The sequence below is a fragment of the Sus scrofa genome, chromosome 15, assembly GCF_054392235.1.
Source record: "Sus scrofa isolate SSC_HxYL_T2T_F1_AM1 chromosome 15, Sscrofa_HxYL_maternal_Yorkshire_Landrace_v2.0, whole genome shotgun sequence".
NCBI classification, from domain to species: Eukaryota; Metazoa; Chordata; class Mammalia; order Artiodactyla; family Suidae; genus Sus; species Sus scrofa.
Genome location: NC_139397.1, coordinates 115,755,918 through 115,776,381, shown reverse-complemented (window position 1 = coordinate 115,776,381; position 20,464 = coordinate 115,755,918). Strand labels below are relative to the sequence as shown.

The 20,464-nt window shown below is 40.9% G+C and overlaps 1 protein-coding gene across 3 annotated transcripts in view; it reads right to left on the bottom strand.

Moving 5' to 3' along the window:
* MOB4 (MOB family member 4, phocein) overlaps positions 1-8,979 on the bottom strand; it is a 29,388-nt gene extending 20,409 nt beyond the window's left edge. Inside the window, exons 1-2 of one of the 3 annotated variants that reach the window (XR_014828859.1) lie at positions 8,896-8,979; positions 4,057-4,119 (exon numbers count right to left, since the gene is read on the bottom strand). Coding sequence is in view for 2 of the 3 variants with exons in the window: in NM_001032379.1 (NP_001027551.1) it covers positions 4,057-4,119; positions 8,896-8,955 (123 nt within the window). In the remaining variant the exon portion in view is untranslated. 3 annotated transcript variants of the gene reach the window in all.
* Positions 8,980-20,464: the final 11,485 nt, after the last annotated feature.

Here is a 20,464-nt window from a genome sequence, read left to right as displayed (position 1 = left end):
GAAAGAATGAAAGGCATTCAATATGTTAAAAAATTAATCAATGCAGGAGTTCCCACTGTGGCACAGTGGAAACGAATCCGACTAGGAACCATGAGGTTGCGGGTTCAATCACTGGCCTCACTCAGGGGGTTGAGGATCTGGCATTGCCCTGAGCTGTGGTATAGGTCACAGACTCAGCTCGGATCATCTGTTGCTGTGGCTGCAGCATAGGCCAGCAGCTGTAGCTCCAATTGGACCCCTAGCCTGAGAACCTCCATATGCCATGGGTGCAGCCCTAAGAAGCAAAAAAACAAACAAACAAAAATTATGTTTCTATATATCTTCAAGGAACAATTCAAAAAGAAAATGAAAGAGCAACTCTCATCTATCTATAACTGAACTGCTTTGCTATACATTCAAAACAATGTAAATCAATACTTCATAAAGTAGAAACTGAGATGCACACTTCCTAATTTTAAGACTTTTTACACAGCTATAATAATTAAAACAGTATAGTACTGACATAGACATATTGACAAAACGGAATTGAATAGTGCAACTAGAAATAAACCCTTACATGTACAGTCAAATGATTTTTGACAAGGGTGCCAAAACCATTCAAAGGGGAAAGGACAGTCATTTTAATCATTTTTAAGTGTACAGTTCAGTGGCATTAACCGCATTCACAATGATGTACAATCAAAGAAAAGCCCTGGACCTGATGGCTTCACTGGTGAATTTTATGAACTATTTACTTATTTTTATTTTATTTTTTTAGGGCCACACCTGCGACATGTGGAAGTTCCCAGGCTAGGGGTCAAATGGGAGCCGCAGCTGCTGGCCTACACCACAGCCACAGCAACACCAGATCCAAGCTACATCTGTGACCTACAGCACAGCTCATGGCAATGCTGGATCCTTAACCCACCGGGTGAGGCCAGGGATTAAACCCACATACTCATGGATACTAGTCGGGTTTATAACCTGATGAGCCACAACGGGAACTCCCTTTTACAAACTATTTAAAGAACACCAATTCTTTTCAAACTCTTCCATATAGGAAAAAACCAAAGCAAACATCATAGTAAATGTGAAAGACTGAAAGCCTTCCTCCAAGATCAGGTACAAGATAAGGATGCCTGCTGTTGCCATTTCTATTCAAAACAGCACTGGAAGTTCTAGTCAAAGCAACCAGGCAGGAAAAACAAATAAATGGCATCCAGATTGGAAAGAAAGAAGTAAACTTAGCTCTCTGCAAATGAACTAATCTCATACATAAAAAACCTAAAAGATTCCACGAAAAAACTGTTTGGACTGATAACTTCGACAGAGCATCAGGACAAATCTCTACTTTTAAAGGAAATAATATCTGTACTTTCCCTCTTAATTTTTACCAATTTCCTGGCATAAAGCTCCAGGTTTGTTTTTCTGTATCCTCTGCAAGGCCTACCTCTTTGCTAGCCCATTAAATATTTGCTGATTGAATAATACATTTTCTTTTCTTTTTATGGCTGCACCTGCGGCTTATGGAAGTTTCTGGGCCAGGTTTATTTATTTATTTATTTATTTATTTTTTTTTTTTTTTTTCTATTTCTTTGGGCCGCTCCCGCGGCATATGGAGGTTCCCAGGATAGGGGTCTAATCGGAGCTGTAGCTGCCAGCCTACGCCAGAGCCACAGCAACGCAGGATCCGAGCCGCGTCTGCAACCTACACCACAGCTCACGGCAACACCAGATCCTTAACCCACTGAGCAAGGGCAGGGACCGAACCCGCAACCTCATGGTTCCTAGTTGGATTCGTTAACCACTGCGCCATGACGGGAACTCCTGAGCCAGGTTTAAATAGGAGCTGCAACTAGACCTACATCACAGCCACAGCCACAGCCACACCGATCTAAGCCTTATCTGCAACCTATGCTGCAGCTTGAGGCAATGCCAGATCCTTAACCCACTCAACGAGACTGAATCCACATCCTCGCAGACACTATATTGGGGTCTCAACCCACTGAGCCACAATGGGAACTCCAAATAATACATTTTTAAAAAGCAATAAGCAAAGCCATTCATTCATCAATACTTTTCATTTCCTGTGCTAAATATCTAAATATGACACTAGATCCATTCTAAATGTTTTGCTATGTTTCTGTTAAGATTATGAGTTGAAAAAAAAAAAAAAAAGATTATGAATTGAGGAGTTCCCATTGTGGTTCAGTGAGTTAAGAACCTGACATGGTATCAGCCAGCAGTGGATTCAATCCCAGGCCTCGCCCAATGGCTTAAGAATCTGGCATTGCTGCAAGCTACATGTAGGCTGCAGATATGGCTTGGATTTGGTTTTTCCATGGCTATAGAATAGGCCTGCTACTGCAGCTCCAATTCAACCCTAGCCTGGGGACTTCCATATGCTTCAGGTGCAGCCATAAAAAGGAATGAAAAAAAAAAAAAGGTTATGAATTGAGTTTTTAATGCTCTAAGAATTCAACTATAATTTTTTTTTTCTTTCTTTTTAGGACCATTCCTATGGCATATGGAAATTCTCAGGCTAGGGGTCAAATCCGAGCTGCAGCTGCCAGCCTATGCCACAGCCATGGCCACTTTGGATCTGAGCCACTCTGCAACCTACACCACAGTTCGAAGCATTGCCAGATCCTTAACCCACTGATCAAGGCCAGGGATCAAACCCACATCCTCACGGATACTAACTAGGCTCTTAACCCATTGAGCCAAACAGGGAGTCCTTCAACTATACTTTTATTTTGTTTCCCAAGATTTTCAAATAACAAAATAAATCCAAATAACTACCTACTTTTATTATCTGGCTATCAAAATCAAACAGCCATGGAGTTCCCAGAGTGATACAGTGGATTAAGAATCCGAATGCAGTGACTCAGGTTTAGCTTCAATCCCCGATGCCAGTGCAGTGGGTTAAAAGATCCAGCACTGCCACAACTGCAGTTCATGTTCAATCTCTGGCCTGGGAACTTCCATATGCCACAGGTATGGTCATAAAATTAAATACAAAACACAACAAAACAAACAAACTTGTCCAACATACTAGCACATAATAATTTTGGTCATCCTTTTATTAACTCTTTAAAGCAATTTTTAAGAATTAGTTATGAGAAATTTTTTATTTCCAAATTCCAGATTTTACACATTTGGGAAGAACCACCATTTTTTTTTTTTTTTTTTTTAAGTCAGCATAGTATACAATGTGATTTTTAGTAAGAATATTTCAGAATTTCCTGAGGGGCTTTTCAAACCAAAGCTTCTACAGAAGCCCACCTTCCTGATGACTGCCTTAGTGAGCTATTGAATGGTGGCAACAACCTAAAGGGAGGCATCTTAGCCCTCAAATATATTGGAGGGGGACAAAAGTTAAGAAATAACAGTAACTAGGGAGTTCCCGTTGTGGCTCAGCGGTTAATGAATCTGACTAGGAACCATGACGTTTCAGGTTCGATCCCTGGCCTTGCTCATGGGTTAAGGATCCAGTATTGCCATGAGCTGTGGTGTAGGTCGCAGACTCAGCTTGGATCCCGAGTTGCTGTGGCTGTGGTGTAGGGCGGTGGCTACAGCTCCGATTCAACCCCTAGCCTGGGAACCTCCATATGCCACGGGAGCGGCTCAAGAAAAGGCAAAAAGACGAGGAAAAAAAAAAAAAAAAAAGAAAAAAAGAAATAACAGTAACTAAAATTAAAATGTAAAGCTTAGACATGTTAAGTGTTTGGGCATCAAATGAATAAGCTACTTCATCTACTTATATTATTCTAATTTAGCATTCAATTAATTTTGAATTAAATTCATTCTAAAGTCAAACTTGATACCCTAATTTGATATACATTAACAGATAATAAATGTTTTTAAGTTTGATTATAGTTTAATATGCTATCTTAAAACAAAATGAGGTTTATAGTAAAAAAAAAAAAAAAAAGATGTTTGACAGAAGTTTTAAATAGGCATCCCATTAATTCCACGGATTCTGGTTTGTGCTAAAAGATACATGAATACTTAACCATGCCAGGGGAGAGAAAATACTTAGGTTAATGGAGCTACAAAAGAAACTACTGTTATTACCTGCTGAACAGCTAGTGTACTGTCCATTTCATCGAAGGATTCATCAGGCCAATTATAGAAATCCTATAAAAAAAATATTTCATGGTTAAAGCACATTCAAAATTACAAAAAACATGCAATATTATTATAATTAACTTCAATTCTTAATAAAGAGCCAATGCCATACTAGAGAAGAAAAGCCCTTATACTGTTAAGTGATATGATTATTAGTGAATAAGTTAAAGGTATCTTATTTGATGCTTTAAATGAACAACATGATTTTATTTAAATGAACATTGTTACATTTTTTTTCAACCACAAATCCCTCAAATATGACTCCTATAAGCTTTTCACATATTACTTAATTGATGAGATAAGTCTACCACTTTTTTGTTTATAGTGGTTGAATATCTTTGCAAGTTACACTGAAGAAAAATCTCCAGGCACTAAAAAACTGAATCAGTTTTTATCTGAAGAGAATAGCTAGTTAGTAGCATTTACTACTCCATAAATTATTTATGACAGACATTGTAAATTATCATTCCAATTCCAAATGGTTTGGAATATTTTAAATTTCTAAATCAAAATATGACCTCCATCAAAAAGTAGTCATACAAACAGAAAGACCCCTTTTAAGGGGAATATTTTTATGGATCACCTTGTTCTGGTTCTGAATTCCTCTATAGATAGTTCAGTTCACAGGCATGGTTAAGAACTTTCAAGTGTTTACCTATATATCCTTAGTAGGAGTGCAATGCCTAACACACTGTAGGTACCCAATAAATGTCAGGGGCAGAATTCCCGTCGTAGCTCAGTGGTTAAGGAATCCAACTAGGAACCCATGAGATTGCAGGTTCGATCCCTGGCCTTGCTCAGTGGGTTAAGGATCCAGTGTTGCTGTGAGCTGTGGTGTAGATTGCAGACGTGGCTCAGATCCCACGTTGCTGTGGCTCTGGTGTAGACCAGCGGCTACAGCTCCAATTAGACCCCTAGCCTGGGAACCTTCATATGCTACAGAAGTGGCCCTAGAAAAGGCAAAAAGACAAAAATAAATAAATAAATAAATAAATGTCAGGGGTAAAACTGGAGGAAAAAGTAGTAGGAAACCAACAATCTACAACCCTATATGAATCACATGGCTAAGTCTCCAAACACCTTGAACAAAATTTGGAGCAAACTGGAGAATACAGTGTACGATACCACATGAAGAAAGGTTTAAGAAAGTGCAAAACATACTTATGAATATAATATATATATAATCAACGTATTAAGGAAAGAAAAGGAATGATAATTACCCTTACTGGTTAGGGGTGAGTAGAAGACCGAAGTGTGTGATACAGAGGGATTCAACTATACTATTAATGTCTTAGTTCTCAGTTCTGATGAAATACCCTTTTAAGTGTCTTAAACATTTCATCTTTTGTTTTAATAGTTGTCTTATCTGAACGAAAATGAACTAATTTTATTTTAAATGTCAAGAAATAAAAACAACTTTCTAGAAATTATTCCAGGATGCAGATATCATCTACATATTATTAGAAAATAGTTTTAAACAGCTTCCTTTCTGGACTGTAGTGAAAAATGTTGCTATCAGGAGTTCCCATCATGGCTCAGTGGTTAACGAACCAGACTAGTATCCATGAGGAAATGGGTTCGATTCCTGGCTTCGCTCAACGGGTTAGGGATAAAGCGTTGCCGTGAGCTGTGGTGTAGGTTGCAGATGTGGCTCAGATCTGGCGTTGCTGTTTCTGTGGTGCAGGCCAGCGGCTATAGCTCCTATTGGACCCCTAGCCTGGGAACCTCCATATGCCACGGGAGTGGCCCAAGAAATGGCAAAAAGACCAATAAATAAATAAATAAAATATTACAAAACAAAGGAGTTCCTGCTGTGCTGCAGTGGGTTAAGAATCGACAGTACTACAGTATAGCATAGGGAACTATTCCCAATCTATTTGGGATAGACCATGATAGAGGATAAGGAAGACATATACATGTATGACTGAGTCCATGTGCTATACAGCAGAAGATGGCACAACACTGTAAATCAACTATACTTCAATTAAAAAAAAGAAAGAATCCTACTGCTGCAGCTCTGGTTGCTGCAGAGACGCAGGTTTGATTCCTAGCCAGGCACAGTGGATTAAAGGATGGCTTTGCTATTGCTGCAGCTGTGGCTTGGATTCAAACTGGCCCAGGAACTTCCATGGGTGCAGCCACATAAAAAAAATTAAAATATTAGAAAACACATAGTAATACACAGAAAACATGTAAACAAGTTAATTGGGAATTAAATGTTCTGCCTCATCATAACTGTGATATATATATATATACTTTCAAAATTTACAATAGAAACCAAAAATCCAGCTTAATGGAGTTCTTATTTAATTCAGTTAAACATTTATTGAAAACCAATTATGTAAAAAAGACACATGCACCCACATGTTCACTGCAGCACTATTCACAATAGCCAAGACATGGAAACAACCCAAATGTCCATTGACAGATGGTTGGATTAGGAAGATGCTGTGTGTGTATATATATATCAAAAGTCTACTTATGAATATATATATATATATATATATATATATATATATATATATATATATATGATGGAATACTACTCAGTCATAAAAAAGAACGACATAATGCCATATGCAGCAACATGGATGGAACTAGAGAATCTCATACTGAGTGAAATAAGTCAGAAAGAAAAAGACAAATACCATATATCACTTATAACTGGAATCTAATATACAGCACAAATGAACATTTCCACAGAAAAGAAAATCATAGACTTGGAGAATAGACTTGCGGCTGCCCAGGGGGCAGAGGGAGGGAGTGGGAGGGATCGGGAGCTCGGGGTTAGTGGATGCAAACTATTGCTCTTGGAATGGATTTACAATGAGATTCTGCTGAATAGCATTGAGAACTATGTCTAGATACTTACACTGCAACACAACAATGGGAAGAAAAAGTATGTATACATGTATGTGTAACTTGGTCCCCATGCTGTACAGCGGAATAAACAAATAAATAAATAAATAAGAAAGAAAAGAAAACCAATTATGTGCCTATATCCCAATCTAACCAATTAAAAAAAAATAGGAAGATACTCTATCTATTCTATTATTGTTCTAAATAAATCATTTTTGACTAGACGTTATTTCACTGAAAGAAATCACTGTGAGAGACAAGGGATAGGATAAAATGCTGCTTAAGCAGCCCTTTAAAAAAATCCTAACCTTTTCTGTTACATTTTATTTAACACTTTTGATCTATGACAATGTGGTAAAAGTAAAGGTGCTTTCTTATAACAACATACTTACTCAGAACAACATAGCAAATGAGTGTTAAAATAATGAGTTAAAGTATATGATTTTAACTAACCTTTCAAAATTAAGAACTTTTGAATACGTAAAAATGGATGATTCTCAGATTGTGAGTACAAAAGTCTACTTATGAATATAAATAGAAATCTAGAGTTGATCACTTAAAAGTATCACAAACAATGCTCCCACAGAATAAGAAGTAAAGGTATATAAGAAAAAGATCATTTATAACGAAAGAAACTTTGGAAACAGCAAAGCATAAATAATATAAATTCCGAGTGGTATAACCATAAAATTGCCAACAGAAGTAATTGACATATGACTCCACTAAAAAAAAAAAAAAAGACTTTCAAACTAAACTCTCTACAATTCAGTACTAAAAGCAACTTGTTAAAGAGAAAACTAGTGAACTAAGAATCTGGAGACTGTGTAACTCTCAGCAAATGCAATCTAACATCTGAGTTCAGTTTCCTTATTTACAACACGGATCTGGGAAGGTATCTGAATGTAAAAGTTTCCTTTGAAAGGACTCCCTTTCAAAGATATTTCCCTTAATATCTTTCTGTACAAGATATTAAAATCTATTCTCTGGCATATGGTCATAGCTCCACTGTTGCTTGTTTTTTTCCCACCCACTTGTCTTCTTTAAAATTAACACATCTTACATTTTAACACATCTCTTAACACATTAACATTTTAACACATCTCTTCTGATATCGGAGCATCTACTCAATAGCAAGCCATTTTGCTTGGCAAATTAATCAGATGAAGTTTAAATGCCTACTTTATTATTTTTTTTAAACAATGTGAGGCGTCCCCGTCTTTTGCAAACACCGAGAATCAATATCTAAACAAGCACCAACTCACCCCAAGTACCGCCCTATAAAAAAGTTGATAAATTATCTGTTCATTCCCTATTCGTCACACACAATAACAAGGAAATTCACAAGGAATGACATCTAACAAGTCACAACCTGATGATGAAAACTTGCTGGACCAGAGAACAGTTACAGCGAGAAGTAGTCAAAGACAAACAGCAAGAAAAGGAGGATAAAGCAAATTATCAACTCCCAAATCCGGCTAGTCAAGCTGGACGGCAAGTCCGGCACGTCAGAAGCCAGGTAGGACCTGGAAACCAGAACGAAGTAGGCTGTGGCAGCCCCGACCCTCACGGAAACGCCGGGGTCTCCACCTGGCCGGCCGCACCCCTGAGACGCTGGTCAGCTGGGGATCAGAGAAGAGGCGAGAACAAGCAAACAAGCAGTCGCTGTGGAAAGACTTCCAGCTCCAGGCCTCGGTGGCCTCACGCGCCCCGCACGCCCATCCTCAAGTCCGAGCTCCACAGGCCTCGCGGGCCGCCGCCGCCTCAGTTAGACCAAGGGGCTGAGGCTCCGGAAGAAGAGGCCGGGCACTAGTGCCCCCGCCCGCCCGACGCCCGGGCCCAACCTCCTCTCAGGGGAGTCCACCCTCTACGTGCGCCACGGCTCAGCACCAAAAGCCCCCAACTCCAGCAAAAGTGTAGACATAGTACCTGAGCCTTGGTGCCTGGCCTGTTCCGCCTCAGCACAGCCGTCCCCTCCGCCATGACCATAGTGCCAGAGTCTGGGCGGCAAGTGTCGGTACCCGGATGTAGAGGACGGCTGCCTGCGCGGGGGGCGGGGCGGAGCAGCGCTCTGCGTCCGGGCGCCGGGGAGGGGTGGCTGCTGACGGCACAGCCCTAGCCCGCGCGGGGCAGGGCGGGAAGCCTGGGAGGAGTCTCGGAAAGGGCCGGTTGGCGAAGGGAGGGGAAGGCGAGAGAAGGAACAGTCCTTGGCTAGCCGGCGGGAAGGTTAGGCAAGAGACCGGCGGTGGGGCGGGGGTGCCGAGAGAGGCCCGTGGGAATACGCAGGTGGGCTTAGAGGGCAGCCAGGGTAATGTGCAAGATCGGCAAAACGCGTTGGTGTATCTGTTTAGGCTTAAGTTATACTGGAAGAATTAGAGCTTGCGCAATGGCGACCGTTTCAGTAAACCCTTGTGCAAGCAAATGCCTAGGGAAGTGTTAATTCTGTCCCGAAATCACCTTAGACATGCAAAGTGGGAAACAGGCCAGCAGTCTGGGAAAATTCCACAGACCCTGCATGAAATCGATCCAATCTCAAATCAGACTGGGGTTGGGAATGTAAAATGATATTTCCGCTACCCGCTAATTTATCTGAAATAGAGTGGACATCTGGTACTGTGCATTAAATAGACAAATTTAGCTTGTATTTTTTGCAAGTCAGAAGCAGGAGGAGGAGTTCCCGTCGTGGCTCAGTGGTTAACGAATCTGACTAGGAACCACGAGGTTGAGGGTTCGATCCCTGGCCGTGCTTAGTGGGTTAAGGATCCGGCGTTGCGGTGAGCTGTGGTGTAGGTTGCAGACGCGGCTCAGATCCCGCGTTCCTGTGGCTCTGGCGTAGGCCGGTGGCTACAGCTTCCATTCGACCCCTAGCCTGGGAACCTCCATATACCGCGGGAACAGCCCTAGAAAAGGCAAAAAGACAAAAAAAGAAGCAGGAGGAGAAAATGAATGCCCCTTGATGGATGGTGGTAGTTTTACATCTTACAGGATTTCACATTTCCTCTGTTGCAAGTTTAACATGTTCTCTAAAGTCATGAAATCACAGCAGTAGTAGCAAACTTTTTTTCTGTTCCTGCTTAGAAACCTTAAATCTTTGATCTGGACTGAGGGAGGCCTTAGGTTACCAGGTGGAAAGACAGTTAAAAGGGTGAACAGTACATATAGCAGGGTGATTTCCAAGAGAGAAAACATCAGTTATCAGGTAAGCCTAAAGATGTATGGAAAATGCTGAGAGCAGAGCTTTGTAACAGACAGCCTCCAAAGATGGAAATAAGGAGAAGCAAGGTTGGTTAAAATGAGTGAGTGCAAAGCTGAATAACTGTCAGTGACTTCGAAGTCTGTTCAAAAGTATTTAACAAACAGGAGTTCCCATGGTGGCGCAGTGGTTAACGAATCCAACTAGGAGCCATGAGGTTGTCAGTTCTATCCCTGGGCTCGCTCAGTGGGTTAAGGATCCGGTGTTGCCATGACCTTTGGTATGGGTTGCAGACACGGCTCGGATCCTGCGTTGCTGTGGCTGCAGTATAGGCCGGTGGCTATAGCTCTGATTAGACCCCTAGCCTGGGAACCTCCATATGCCGCAGGTGCGGCCCTAGAAAAGACAATAAATAAATAAATAGATAAGTTTTTAACAACAGAGCTATATTTATTTACCTTTAAGTAAGATTCCTTCATTATGGAAGATGTAGAGACTGGTAACTTTTCAAGAGCAAGAACAATTCCATCACTCCCTCCCAGATATCAAAAGATTTATTAATTCAACAAATATTTATTAAGCACTGAGATACAAGTATGAAAAGGCCCCATAAATTACTTAGAGTCTAGCAACAGACAGCCATTCAAATCACCAATTCTCTTACTAAATACACTGAGAATCTAAGACAAGTGTTCCCTAAGTGTTGCCTTCTTTAGAGAGATATGGGAGGGTCTGTAGAGAGCAGAGGCTCAGATAGGACTCTTCATCTGCAGACAACCCCCTTCATTTCCTCCAGGGATTAAGTTACAATTTCCCAGATTGTGTGGTACTGTCCCTGAGCTGTATGTCAGTTACTATAGTTGAGGTTCATTTTAATGTTCTCAAATCCAGATTTGTAATACTGTTTCAGCTCATCTGAAGAGAACAAAAGAAAAAGTAAGTAAGTGTTAAATTCAGGAACAAAATACTCATTCAACTCTTTGAAGAGTCTAATAAAGTTGCCTTATCATGTCAGTTCTGGCCTTGTTCACTGGAAGAACCTTGTTCTTTATGGTTGAAATGTTTCTAGCTCATAACCTTCACATTTTAATTCCTATCAGTCTGCAGATTATGACCTCCAAAAAAAAAAAAAAAAAAACAGCTTTATAACCAGGATTAATTTGGGGGGGAGGGGAGAAGAGAGAAAAGAAAAGGGCCCAAGTAATAATGGTTTACTTGAATATTTTGGAAGAAGATTAAAGAAGGAGTAGTCTTTTTAGGACCGCACCCAAGGCATATGCAGGTTCCCAGGCTAGGGGTCCATTCGGAGTTGTAGCTGCCAGCCTACACCACAGCCACAGAAACTCAAGATCCAAGCCACATTTGCAACCTACACCACAGCTCACGGCAACGCCGGATCCCTAACCCACTGATCGAGTCCAGGGATGGAACCTGAAACCTCATGGTTCCTAGTTGGATTCGTTTCCGATGTGCCACAACAGAAACTCCCAGGAATAGTCTTTTTTAAAGACAACATGGGAGTTACCTTGCTCAGTGGGTTAAGGATTTGGTGTTGCCACCAGCTGCGGCATAGGATGCAGATGCAGCTCAGATCTGACATTGCCATGGCTGTGGTGTAGGCTGGCAGCTGCAGCTCTGCTTCCGATTAAATACCTAGCCTGGGAAATTCCATATTGTAGCACCCTGCCCCCAAAAAAGGTTAGAGACAAATTTTTTGGATTTATAAAGTTCAAATCTAGACAAATTTGACTACAAATGAGTGAGATACTGAACCCCATGGCACATCATCACTTCATTTTACTCTCTAGAATTCTGTTGGGTTGTTTCCGCCACCACCACCCCCTTTGGCTCTACCCACTTAGAAGTTCCCAGGATCAGACCTGAGCCACAGCAGTGACACCACCAGATCCTCAACCCATGGAGCCACCAGAGAATGCCTAGAATTCTATTTAACAAATTAGTGATTGTGCTAATGGCCCCCAGTGATTATTATCTCCTGGCATTTGCACCTTTACATGATTCTCTCTCACACTAAATAGGGTTGACCTGTTTAACCGATAGGATATTGTGAAAATGATGTTGTATGACTCCTGATATTAGGTCATAAAAGACATTATGGCTTCTGCCTTGTTCTCTTAGCTCACCTGGCCTAGGTGAGGAAGCTGTCATGTGTGAGGACCCTCAAGTAGCCTATGAGGGTTTGCTTGGTAGGGAACTGAAGCTCCTGCCAAAAGCAAGCCTCAACTTGCCAGCATGAGTGACCATCTTGGAAGTATAACTTCCAACTTCAGTCAAACCTTTGGATGATGGCAGCCACATGAAAGACTCCAAACTAGGATCATCCAAATAAGTTCCTTCCAAATTTCTGACCTACAGATCAGAAATGAGATGTTTATTGTTATTTTAAGCCACTAAGTTTGGGGTGGTTTTTGTTATGCAACCATAGATAACTAATACAGTAGTTCATGAGTTTTTAGGAAGGGAAGATATGTTCAAAAGAGACAGGTCACAACAGACTAGTCTCATTCCCTCTTTTCAACAGAGCACCTAATGTCTCTCATGAAGTTAGCAACATTTTCTACCTTTATTTCCTTCTTTTTTTTTTTTTTTTTGACTTTTTGTCCTTTTAGGGCTGCACCCACGGCATATGGAAGTTCTCAGGCTAGGGGTCAAATAGGAGCTGTAGCTGCTGGCCTATGCCACAGCCAGAACAATGCCAGATTTGAGGCGCATCTGCAACTACACCACAGCTCATGGCAACTCAACCCACCGGGCCATGGATATTAGTCAGATTCATTTCCACTGAGCCATGATGGGAACTCCTCTACCTTTATTTTCTTGATGATGCTAATCTCTATCCAAAATTATGCTACCAAAAAAAAAAAAAAAGGGGGGGGGAGTTCCCTTTGTGGTGCAGTAGAAATGAATCCGACTAAGAACCATGAGGTTGCAGGTTTGATCCCTGGCCTTGCTCAGTGGGTTAAGGATCCGGCATTGCCATGAGCTGTGGTGTAGGTCACAGATGCGGCTCAGATTTGGCATTGCTGTGGCTCTGGCATAGGCCAGCAGCTGTAGCTTCAATTAGACCCCTAGCCTGGGAACTTCCATATGCCACAGGTGCGGCCTAAAAAAAAATAAAAATAAAAAAATAAAATTATGCTGCCAATTTAGTTGTTTACTTCTGCCTCCCCATTTTATTCATCTCTGTATCTCCAGTGCCTAAGGTAGTGCCAAAAAAAAAAAAAAATGAAAAAAATTGTCACAAAAGCATAAATCAAATATACTTTAATTTTTAAAAAGATAAATTAATTTTTTAAATAGAAATTGCTTGGAGTTCCTGCTGTGGGGCAACAAGATCATCAGCATTACTGCAGTGCTAGGATGTAGGTTCAGTCTCTGGCCTGGCATAGGGGGTTAAAGGGTTGCCTCAGTTGCAGCATAGGGGGCAACTGTGGCTCGGATCTGACCCTTGGCCTGGGATTTCCATATTTCTCCAGGCATTCAAAAAAATAAAAACAATAAATGAAAGGAATGACCTAAAAATATTATGACAAACTGGCCATTTGAAATGAGGAGCTAGATGAGTAAGCATCCATTGATGTTTTTTCCAAGTCATGTCTCAAGGCTAAATGCTCTTTCAGCATTTTGTAAGTGTGGCTAAATTTTAACATGTTTTAAAGAACTAGGCTAATATGTAAGAAGGAAGAAAGGTTGGATCCATTCCTTATCTCTTATAATAAGAAAATCTCCAGATAAAGCCAAAATTGGAAAAAAAAAAAAACTATAAAAAACCTAAAAAGACCACAGAAGAACCTTATATTGGAGAAGACTTTTCAGAGTTTGAAATAATAATGATAATCTATAATGGAAAACATTTTTTTATTCAACTACACCAAAATGACTTCCTGAAAATTCAAAGAATAAACAAAATCAAAGTCAAAATGATAAACTGGAGGAAAAACTTACCACAAAGAACAAATTTCCCTGATAAATAAAGATGTCACACAAATCATAAAAGGTCACTCAGTAGAAAAATAAGCATAAGATATTAATATTTCAGTAGGAACAATCAGTTAACAGTAAAGGAACTAGAGATAGCTTTTGTTGTTTTTATTTTCTATTTTTTTGGCTTTTTGCATTTTCTAGGGCAGCATCTGCGGCATATGGAGGTCCCCAGGCTAGGGGTCGAATTGGAGCTGTAGCCACCAGCCTACACCAGAGCCACAGCAACGAGGAATCTGAGCCCCATCTGTAAGCCACACCACAGCTCAGGCACCTCTGGATCCCTAACCCACTGATCGAGGCCAGGGATCGAACCCGAAAACTCATGGTTCCTAGTCGCATTTGTTAACCAGTGAGCCTTGCTGGGAACTCCTAGATATAGCTTTTAAATACATGAGATGCTCATTCAATCATGCACCCTATTCATAATGATAAAATAAGTTTGGCAAAATAAAAACTTTATAACATCCTGTACTATTGAGAGTGGGAAGAAATCAAGTCTCATACATTGCTGGAAGGACTATTAATTGATAGAACTTCTAGAAAGGGCAACTTGGAGATATATATGTGTGTATGAATATGATAAAATGTACATGCCCTTTGACATAGCAATAATATGCGTAGCAATTTATCTTACAGATATACTTGTTTACATGTGCAAAAAAATGATGCAGAAATTTATTGCAGAAGTGTTTCTAATAGCGTAGGATTAGAATATAAATATACATAAATGGGAAATACTTAAATTTTGATTCATCCATATAATGAAATATCATATAGCTATAAAGAGAATCGAAAAAGCTCTTTTATGTATTTTGCAGATTAAGTCTAAAAAATTGTTTTTTTTTTTTTTTTTTGGTTTTAGTGCTGCATTTGCAGCCTATGGAAGTTCCCAGGCTAGGGGCTGAATAGAAGCTGCAGCTGTGTGCCTGTGCCACAGCCACAGCAATGAGGGATCCAAGCTGCCTCTTTGACCTTCACCACAGTTCATGGCAATGCCAGATACTTAACCCACTGAGTGAGGCCAGGGATTGAACCTGCATTCCCGTGCATACTAGTCAGGTTCATTACTACTGAGCCATGACAGGAGCTCCATAAAGACATATTGTTAAGGCCAAAAACAAATCAAAACAGAACAAAGTGACAAATGGTGTGTATAGCATGTTAATTTTTAAAAGGAAAAATGTGTATATGTATATGTGTATATATATATATAATATGCATAGGATACATATGTATACACAAAACACCCCTGAAAGGAAGAATGTAAACTGTAACACTAGTTGCCCCTGTGGGACTTCAAGGTGTCTCCAAGGAAATAAAACTCAAAAAGCCTCTGGCCTAGATAAGAATTGCCAGACCCTTATCATCCCACCTGTCTCACTGTAATTGTTACAATGTTCCTAAGGACTTCCCCACCCAGCAACTTGGCCTACTCCTTCCTGCCCCCCAGTAGAAAAGGTATGTAGCCCACTGCTTACCCCACCCCTATAGGGGCAACATAAGTCCCCAACCAACCAACTAGTGTATCCAAAGACCCCATCCTTCCTCAACCAACCAGTAAATGTATCAGAAGACCCCGTTCTTCCCCAACCAATCATCAGGTCACAGGTGTATGACAAGACCACTCCTCGCACTCCCTTTATCTTTGGGCTCTAAAAACAGACACGCCCACGCACCGAGTCCACTCTCCCTGATTATCAGGAAGTCGGCCCACTGTGTTAACAGTGTCTCTTGCCTCAATAAACTTGTCTTTTCTACACCTTGCTTTAAATCCGGAAAATTCTTTTTCCGCCTGTGTGCAGAGACCACAAAGCCTCCAGTGATGAAACTGTACCGCTTGGGCACAGAGATGGGAAGAACTGTTTTCAGCATATATCTTTTTTCTTTTTTGTTTAGGGTTGCACCCATGGCATATGGATGTTCCCAGGCTAGGGGTCGAATCAGAGCTACAGCTGCTGGCCTACTCCACAGCCATAGCAACTCGGGATCCAAGCTGCATCTGCGATCTACCCTGAAGCTCGAGGCAATGCTGGATCCTTAACCCAATGAGCAAGGTCAGGGATAAAACCTGCATCATCATGGATCCTAGTGCGGTTCTTTACTGCTGAGCCACAACGGGAACTCCTATATTTTTTTGAGAAACTTTTTTCTTTTTTTAATTTTGTGGCTGAACCTGCAACACATGGAAGTTTCCAGGCCAGGGACTGAACCTTCACCTCGGCAGTGACCCCAGTGAACCCAGCCGCGCAGTCAGACTCCTAACACATTGTGCCATAAGGGGAACTCTGAGCCTGTTATTTTTTCTCTGAACTTGATTAAAAATTAGATCATGGGAGTTCCCATTGTGGTTCAGTAGGTTAAGAACCCAAGGTAGGAGTTCCCGTCATGGCTCAGTGGAAACAAATCTGACTAATATCCTTGAGCGCACAGGTTAGATCCCCAGCCTTGCTCAGTGGGTTAAGGATCTGGTATTGCTGTGAGCTGTGGTGTAGGTTGCAGATGTGGCTCAGATCTGGCATTGCTGTGCCTGTGGTGTAGGCCAGTGGCTACAGCTCTGATTCAACTCCTAGCTTGGGAATCTCCATATGCTGTGAGTGCTGCCCTAAAAAGCCAAAAAAAAAAAAAAAAAAAAAAAAAAAAAGAACCTGTCCTCCGTGAGGATGCAGGTTAGATCCTTGGCCTTGCTCAGTAGTTTAAGGATCCAGCATTGCTGCAGCTGCCTTGGAGGTCACAGTTGCAGCTTGGATATGGCGTTGATTCGTTGATTCGACTCCTAGTTCGGGAAATATCATATGCCATGGGTGTGGCCCCCAAAAGAAAAAAGAAAACAAAAAAACCCCAACAAAAATGAATAAAATAAAATAAAAATAAAACTATATCATGCCTATGTAGTTAAAAAATACAAAAGGATGAGTTCCTGCTGTGGAGCAGTGGGCTAGGAATCTGACTGCCATGGCTCGAGTTGCCTTGGAGGTGTGGATTGGATCTCTGGTCCATCAGTAGGTTGAATCTGGCATTGCCATTGCTATGGCTCGGATTCAATCCCTGGCCTGGAAACTCGCATAAAATAAAAAAATAAAATAAAAAAACAAAGAAACCCAGGGTTGACTCAAAATATTAAGGGACATCTAGTGGGAGCTCCCTTCATAGCTCAGAGGTAAATGAACCCAACTAGGATCCATGAGAATGCGAGTTCACTCCCTGACCTCTCTCAGTGGGTTAAGGATCCAGCATTGCCATGAGCTGTGGTGTAGGTCGAAGACATGGCTCAGATGCCATGTTGCTGTGGCTGGGGCGTAGGCTGGGAGCTGCAGCTCCGATTCGATCACCTAGCCTAGGAACCTCCACATGCCACACGTGAGGCTCTAAAAAGCAAAACAAAACAAAACAAAAGCACATCTGGTGCCCCCTTTTTGCAGTTAATCCTAAATTGAGGTTTGGAGTTCCCCTGGAGCACAGTAGGTTAAAGATTCAGTATTGTCACTGCAATGGCTTGGGTTGTTGCTGCAGTGTAGGTTCAGTCCCTGGCCCAGGAACTTCCACATGCTGCAGGCATGACCAAAAATAAAAAATTAATAAACTAAGAGAGGTTATAGATTTGTCAAATGTCACAAAACAAGTGCGTAAGCAATACAGGATCCAGAGCCTAGGTTTGATTGGGCTCTCACATACAGACTGCTTTAGGGCAGAGGGAAGGATTTCCTCGTTCACATTAAGTTTCAAACTCAGTTTTGGTTTGGGTGCAGAGAAAACAGCACTTAACATGCTGGATGAGGCAGGACTTGATATCACACTGGAGAGCAGGTTGGTAGTTTTTACTGAGAAGCTTAAAAATACAACTGTGATGATCATTGTACAACTATAAATGTAATAAATTCATTGAGTAATATAAAAAAATTTTTAAAAAGACAAAAAAAAAAAATGCTCTCAGCCAAGTAAGTACATTGTTGAAAGAGTACAGGGAACTGTACTGCATATCAAGCATCACACTTAAATATCCAAAAGTTTGTGTTTACATTGAAAAAAATGCGATGGAATAGAGAGATCAATGGAACAGACTATAAAACTTAGGAATATGTTTACAAATTTATGGAGTTCCCTAATGGCTCAGTGCATTAAGGATGTGGTGTCACTGCTGTGGTTGATGCTGTGTGCAGATTTTATCCCTGGCCCAGAAACTTCTGCATGCCGCAGTGAAGCCAAAAATAAAAATAAAAAATAAAATAAAATGAAATAAATTTGAAAAAATTTTAAAAAAATTTAGGAGTTCCTGTCATGGCGCAGTGGAAACAAATCCAACTAGGAACCATGAGGTTGTGAGTTTGATCCCTGGCCTCGCTCAGTGTGTTAAGGATCCATGTTGCCGTGAGCTGTGGTATAGGTTGCAGATGTGGCTCAGATCTTGAGTTGCTGTGGCATAGGCCAGCAGCTGTAGCTCTGATTAGACCCCTAGCCTGGGAACCTCCATATGCCGCGAGTTCGGCCCTTAAAAGACAAAAAAAAAAAAAAAAAAAAAAAAAAAAGTATGATAATGGTGACATCTCAAAACTTGGGGACAGTGGTGGTAGGAAAGAAGGGATAATCCAATAATGTTGACAAGATAATCACTGGTTAAAAAAAAGTCAGACACATAGACTAAAATTATGGATCAATGAATTACATTTTCAAAAGAAAAAAAGTACTAGAATGAGATTTGACTAGTGACAAACTAAAACTGCACATCAAATTAAGAAACAGGAGTTCCCGTCGTGGCGCAGTGGTTAACGAATCCCACTAGGAACCATGAGGTTGCGGGTTCGATCCCTGGCCTTGCTCAGTGGGTTAACGATCCGGCGTTGCCGTGAGCTGTGGTGTAGGTTGCAGATGTGGCTCGGATCCTGCGTTGCTGTGGCTCTGGCGTAGGCCGGCAGCTACAGCTCCGATTAGACCCCTAGCCTGGGAACCTCCATATGAAGCGGGAGCGGCCCAAAGAAACAGCAAAAAGACAAAAAAAAAAAAAAAGAAAGAAACAAATGTGACAAGTTCATACCTTTATTATATAAAATCTTGTGGTCCATGTTGGTGGGAAAGCAAAATGTGTGGCCACTATGGAAAATAGTATGGAGGATCCTCAAAAAGTTAAAAATAAAATGACCATAGTTCTATTTAGCAATCCCACCTCTGGGTATATATCTTAAAGAATTGAAATCAGAATCTGTAAGAGATAAAACACTTCCTGTTACTTGCAGCACTATTCACAATAGCCAGAATGTGGAAGCCTAAATGTCCATCTACTGGTTGAATGGCAAAACATGGTATACACATACAATGCAATATTATTCAGCCTTAAAAAGGCAATCCTGCAGTATTTGTCAACATAAACCTTGAAGACATTATGCTAAGTCAAGTAAGTTGATCATAGGAAAATATACTGCATTCCACTTATATGAGTTATCTAAAATAGTCAAATTCATAGAAGCAGAGTAGAATGGTTGCTGCCAGAGACCGGGGGAAGGGGAAAATGGAGAGTTGCTAATCAATGGGCCTTAAGTTTTAGTTAAGCAAGACTAAAACTAGGTCACTGTGTCTATAGTTAACAATATATAGTTAACAATCTTATAACATACACTTGAAAATCTATTAAGAAGGTATATCTTGGAGCTCCCATCATAGCTCAGTGGTTAACAGACCCAGCTAGGATCCATGAGGACACAGGTTTGATCCCCAGCCTCACTCAGTGGGTTAAGGATCTGGTGTTGCCATGAGCTGTGGTGGAGGTTGCAGATGCATCTCGGATCCTGTGTTGTTGTGGCTGTGGCGTAGGCCGGCAGTTACAGCTCAGATTTGAACCCTAGCCTGGAAACTTCCATATGCCATAGGTGCAGCCCTAAAAAGCAAAAAAACAAAAAAACAAAGGTGTATCTCATGCTAAGTGTTTTTTTTTTTTTTTTTTTTTTTTTTTTTTTTTTTTTTTTCCCATCACCCCACAGCATACGTAGTTTCCAGGACAGGGATCAGATCTGTTGCAACCTATGCCACAGCTGGGGCAACACCAGATCCTTTAACCCTCTGTGCTGGCCAAAGGTTGAACCTGCATCCTATAGCTCCAGAGACAATGCCAATCCCATTGTGCCACAGCAGGAACTCCTTCATGCTAAGTGTTCTTACCACAATAAAATAAAAATAAAAATAAATATACAATACAAACTTTTAAAATAAGAACTTTGTGGAAAGCATACACTTTCTGAATAGAGGGAAAATCATAATTTTATTTATTTATTGGTCTTTTTGTTTTCAGGGCTGCACCTGAGGCACATGGAG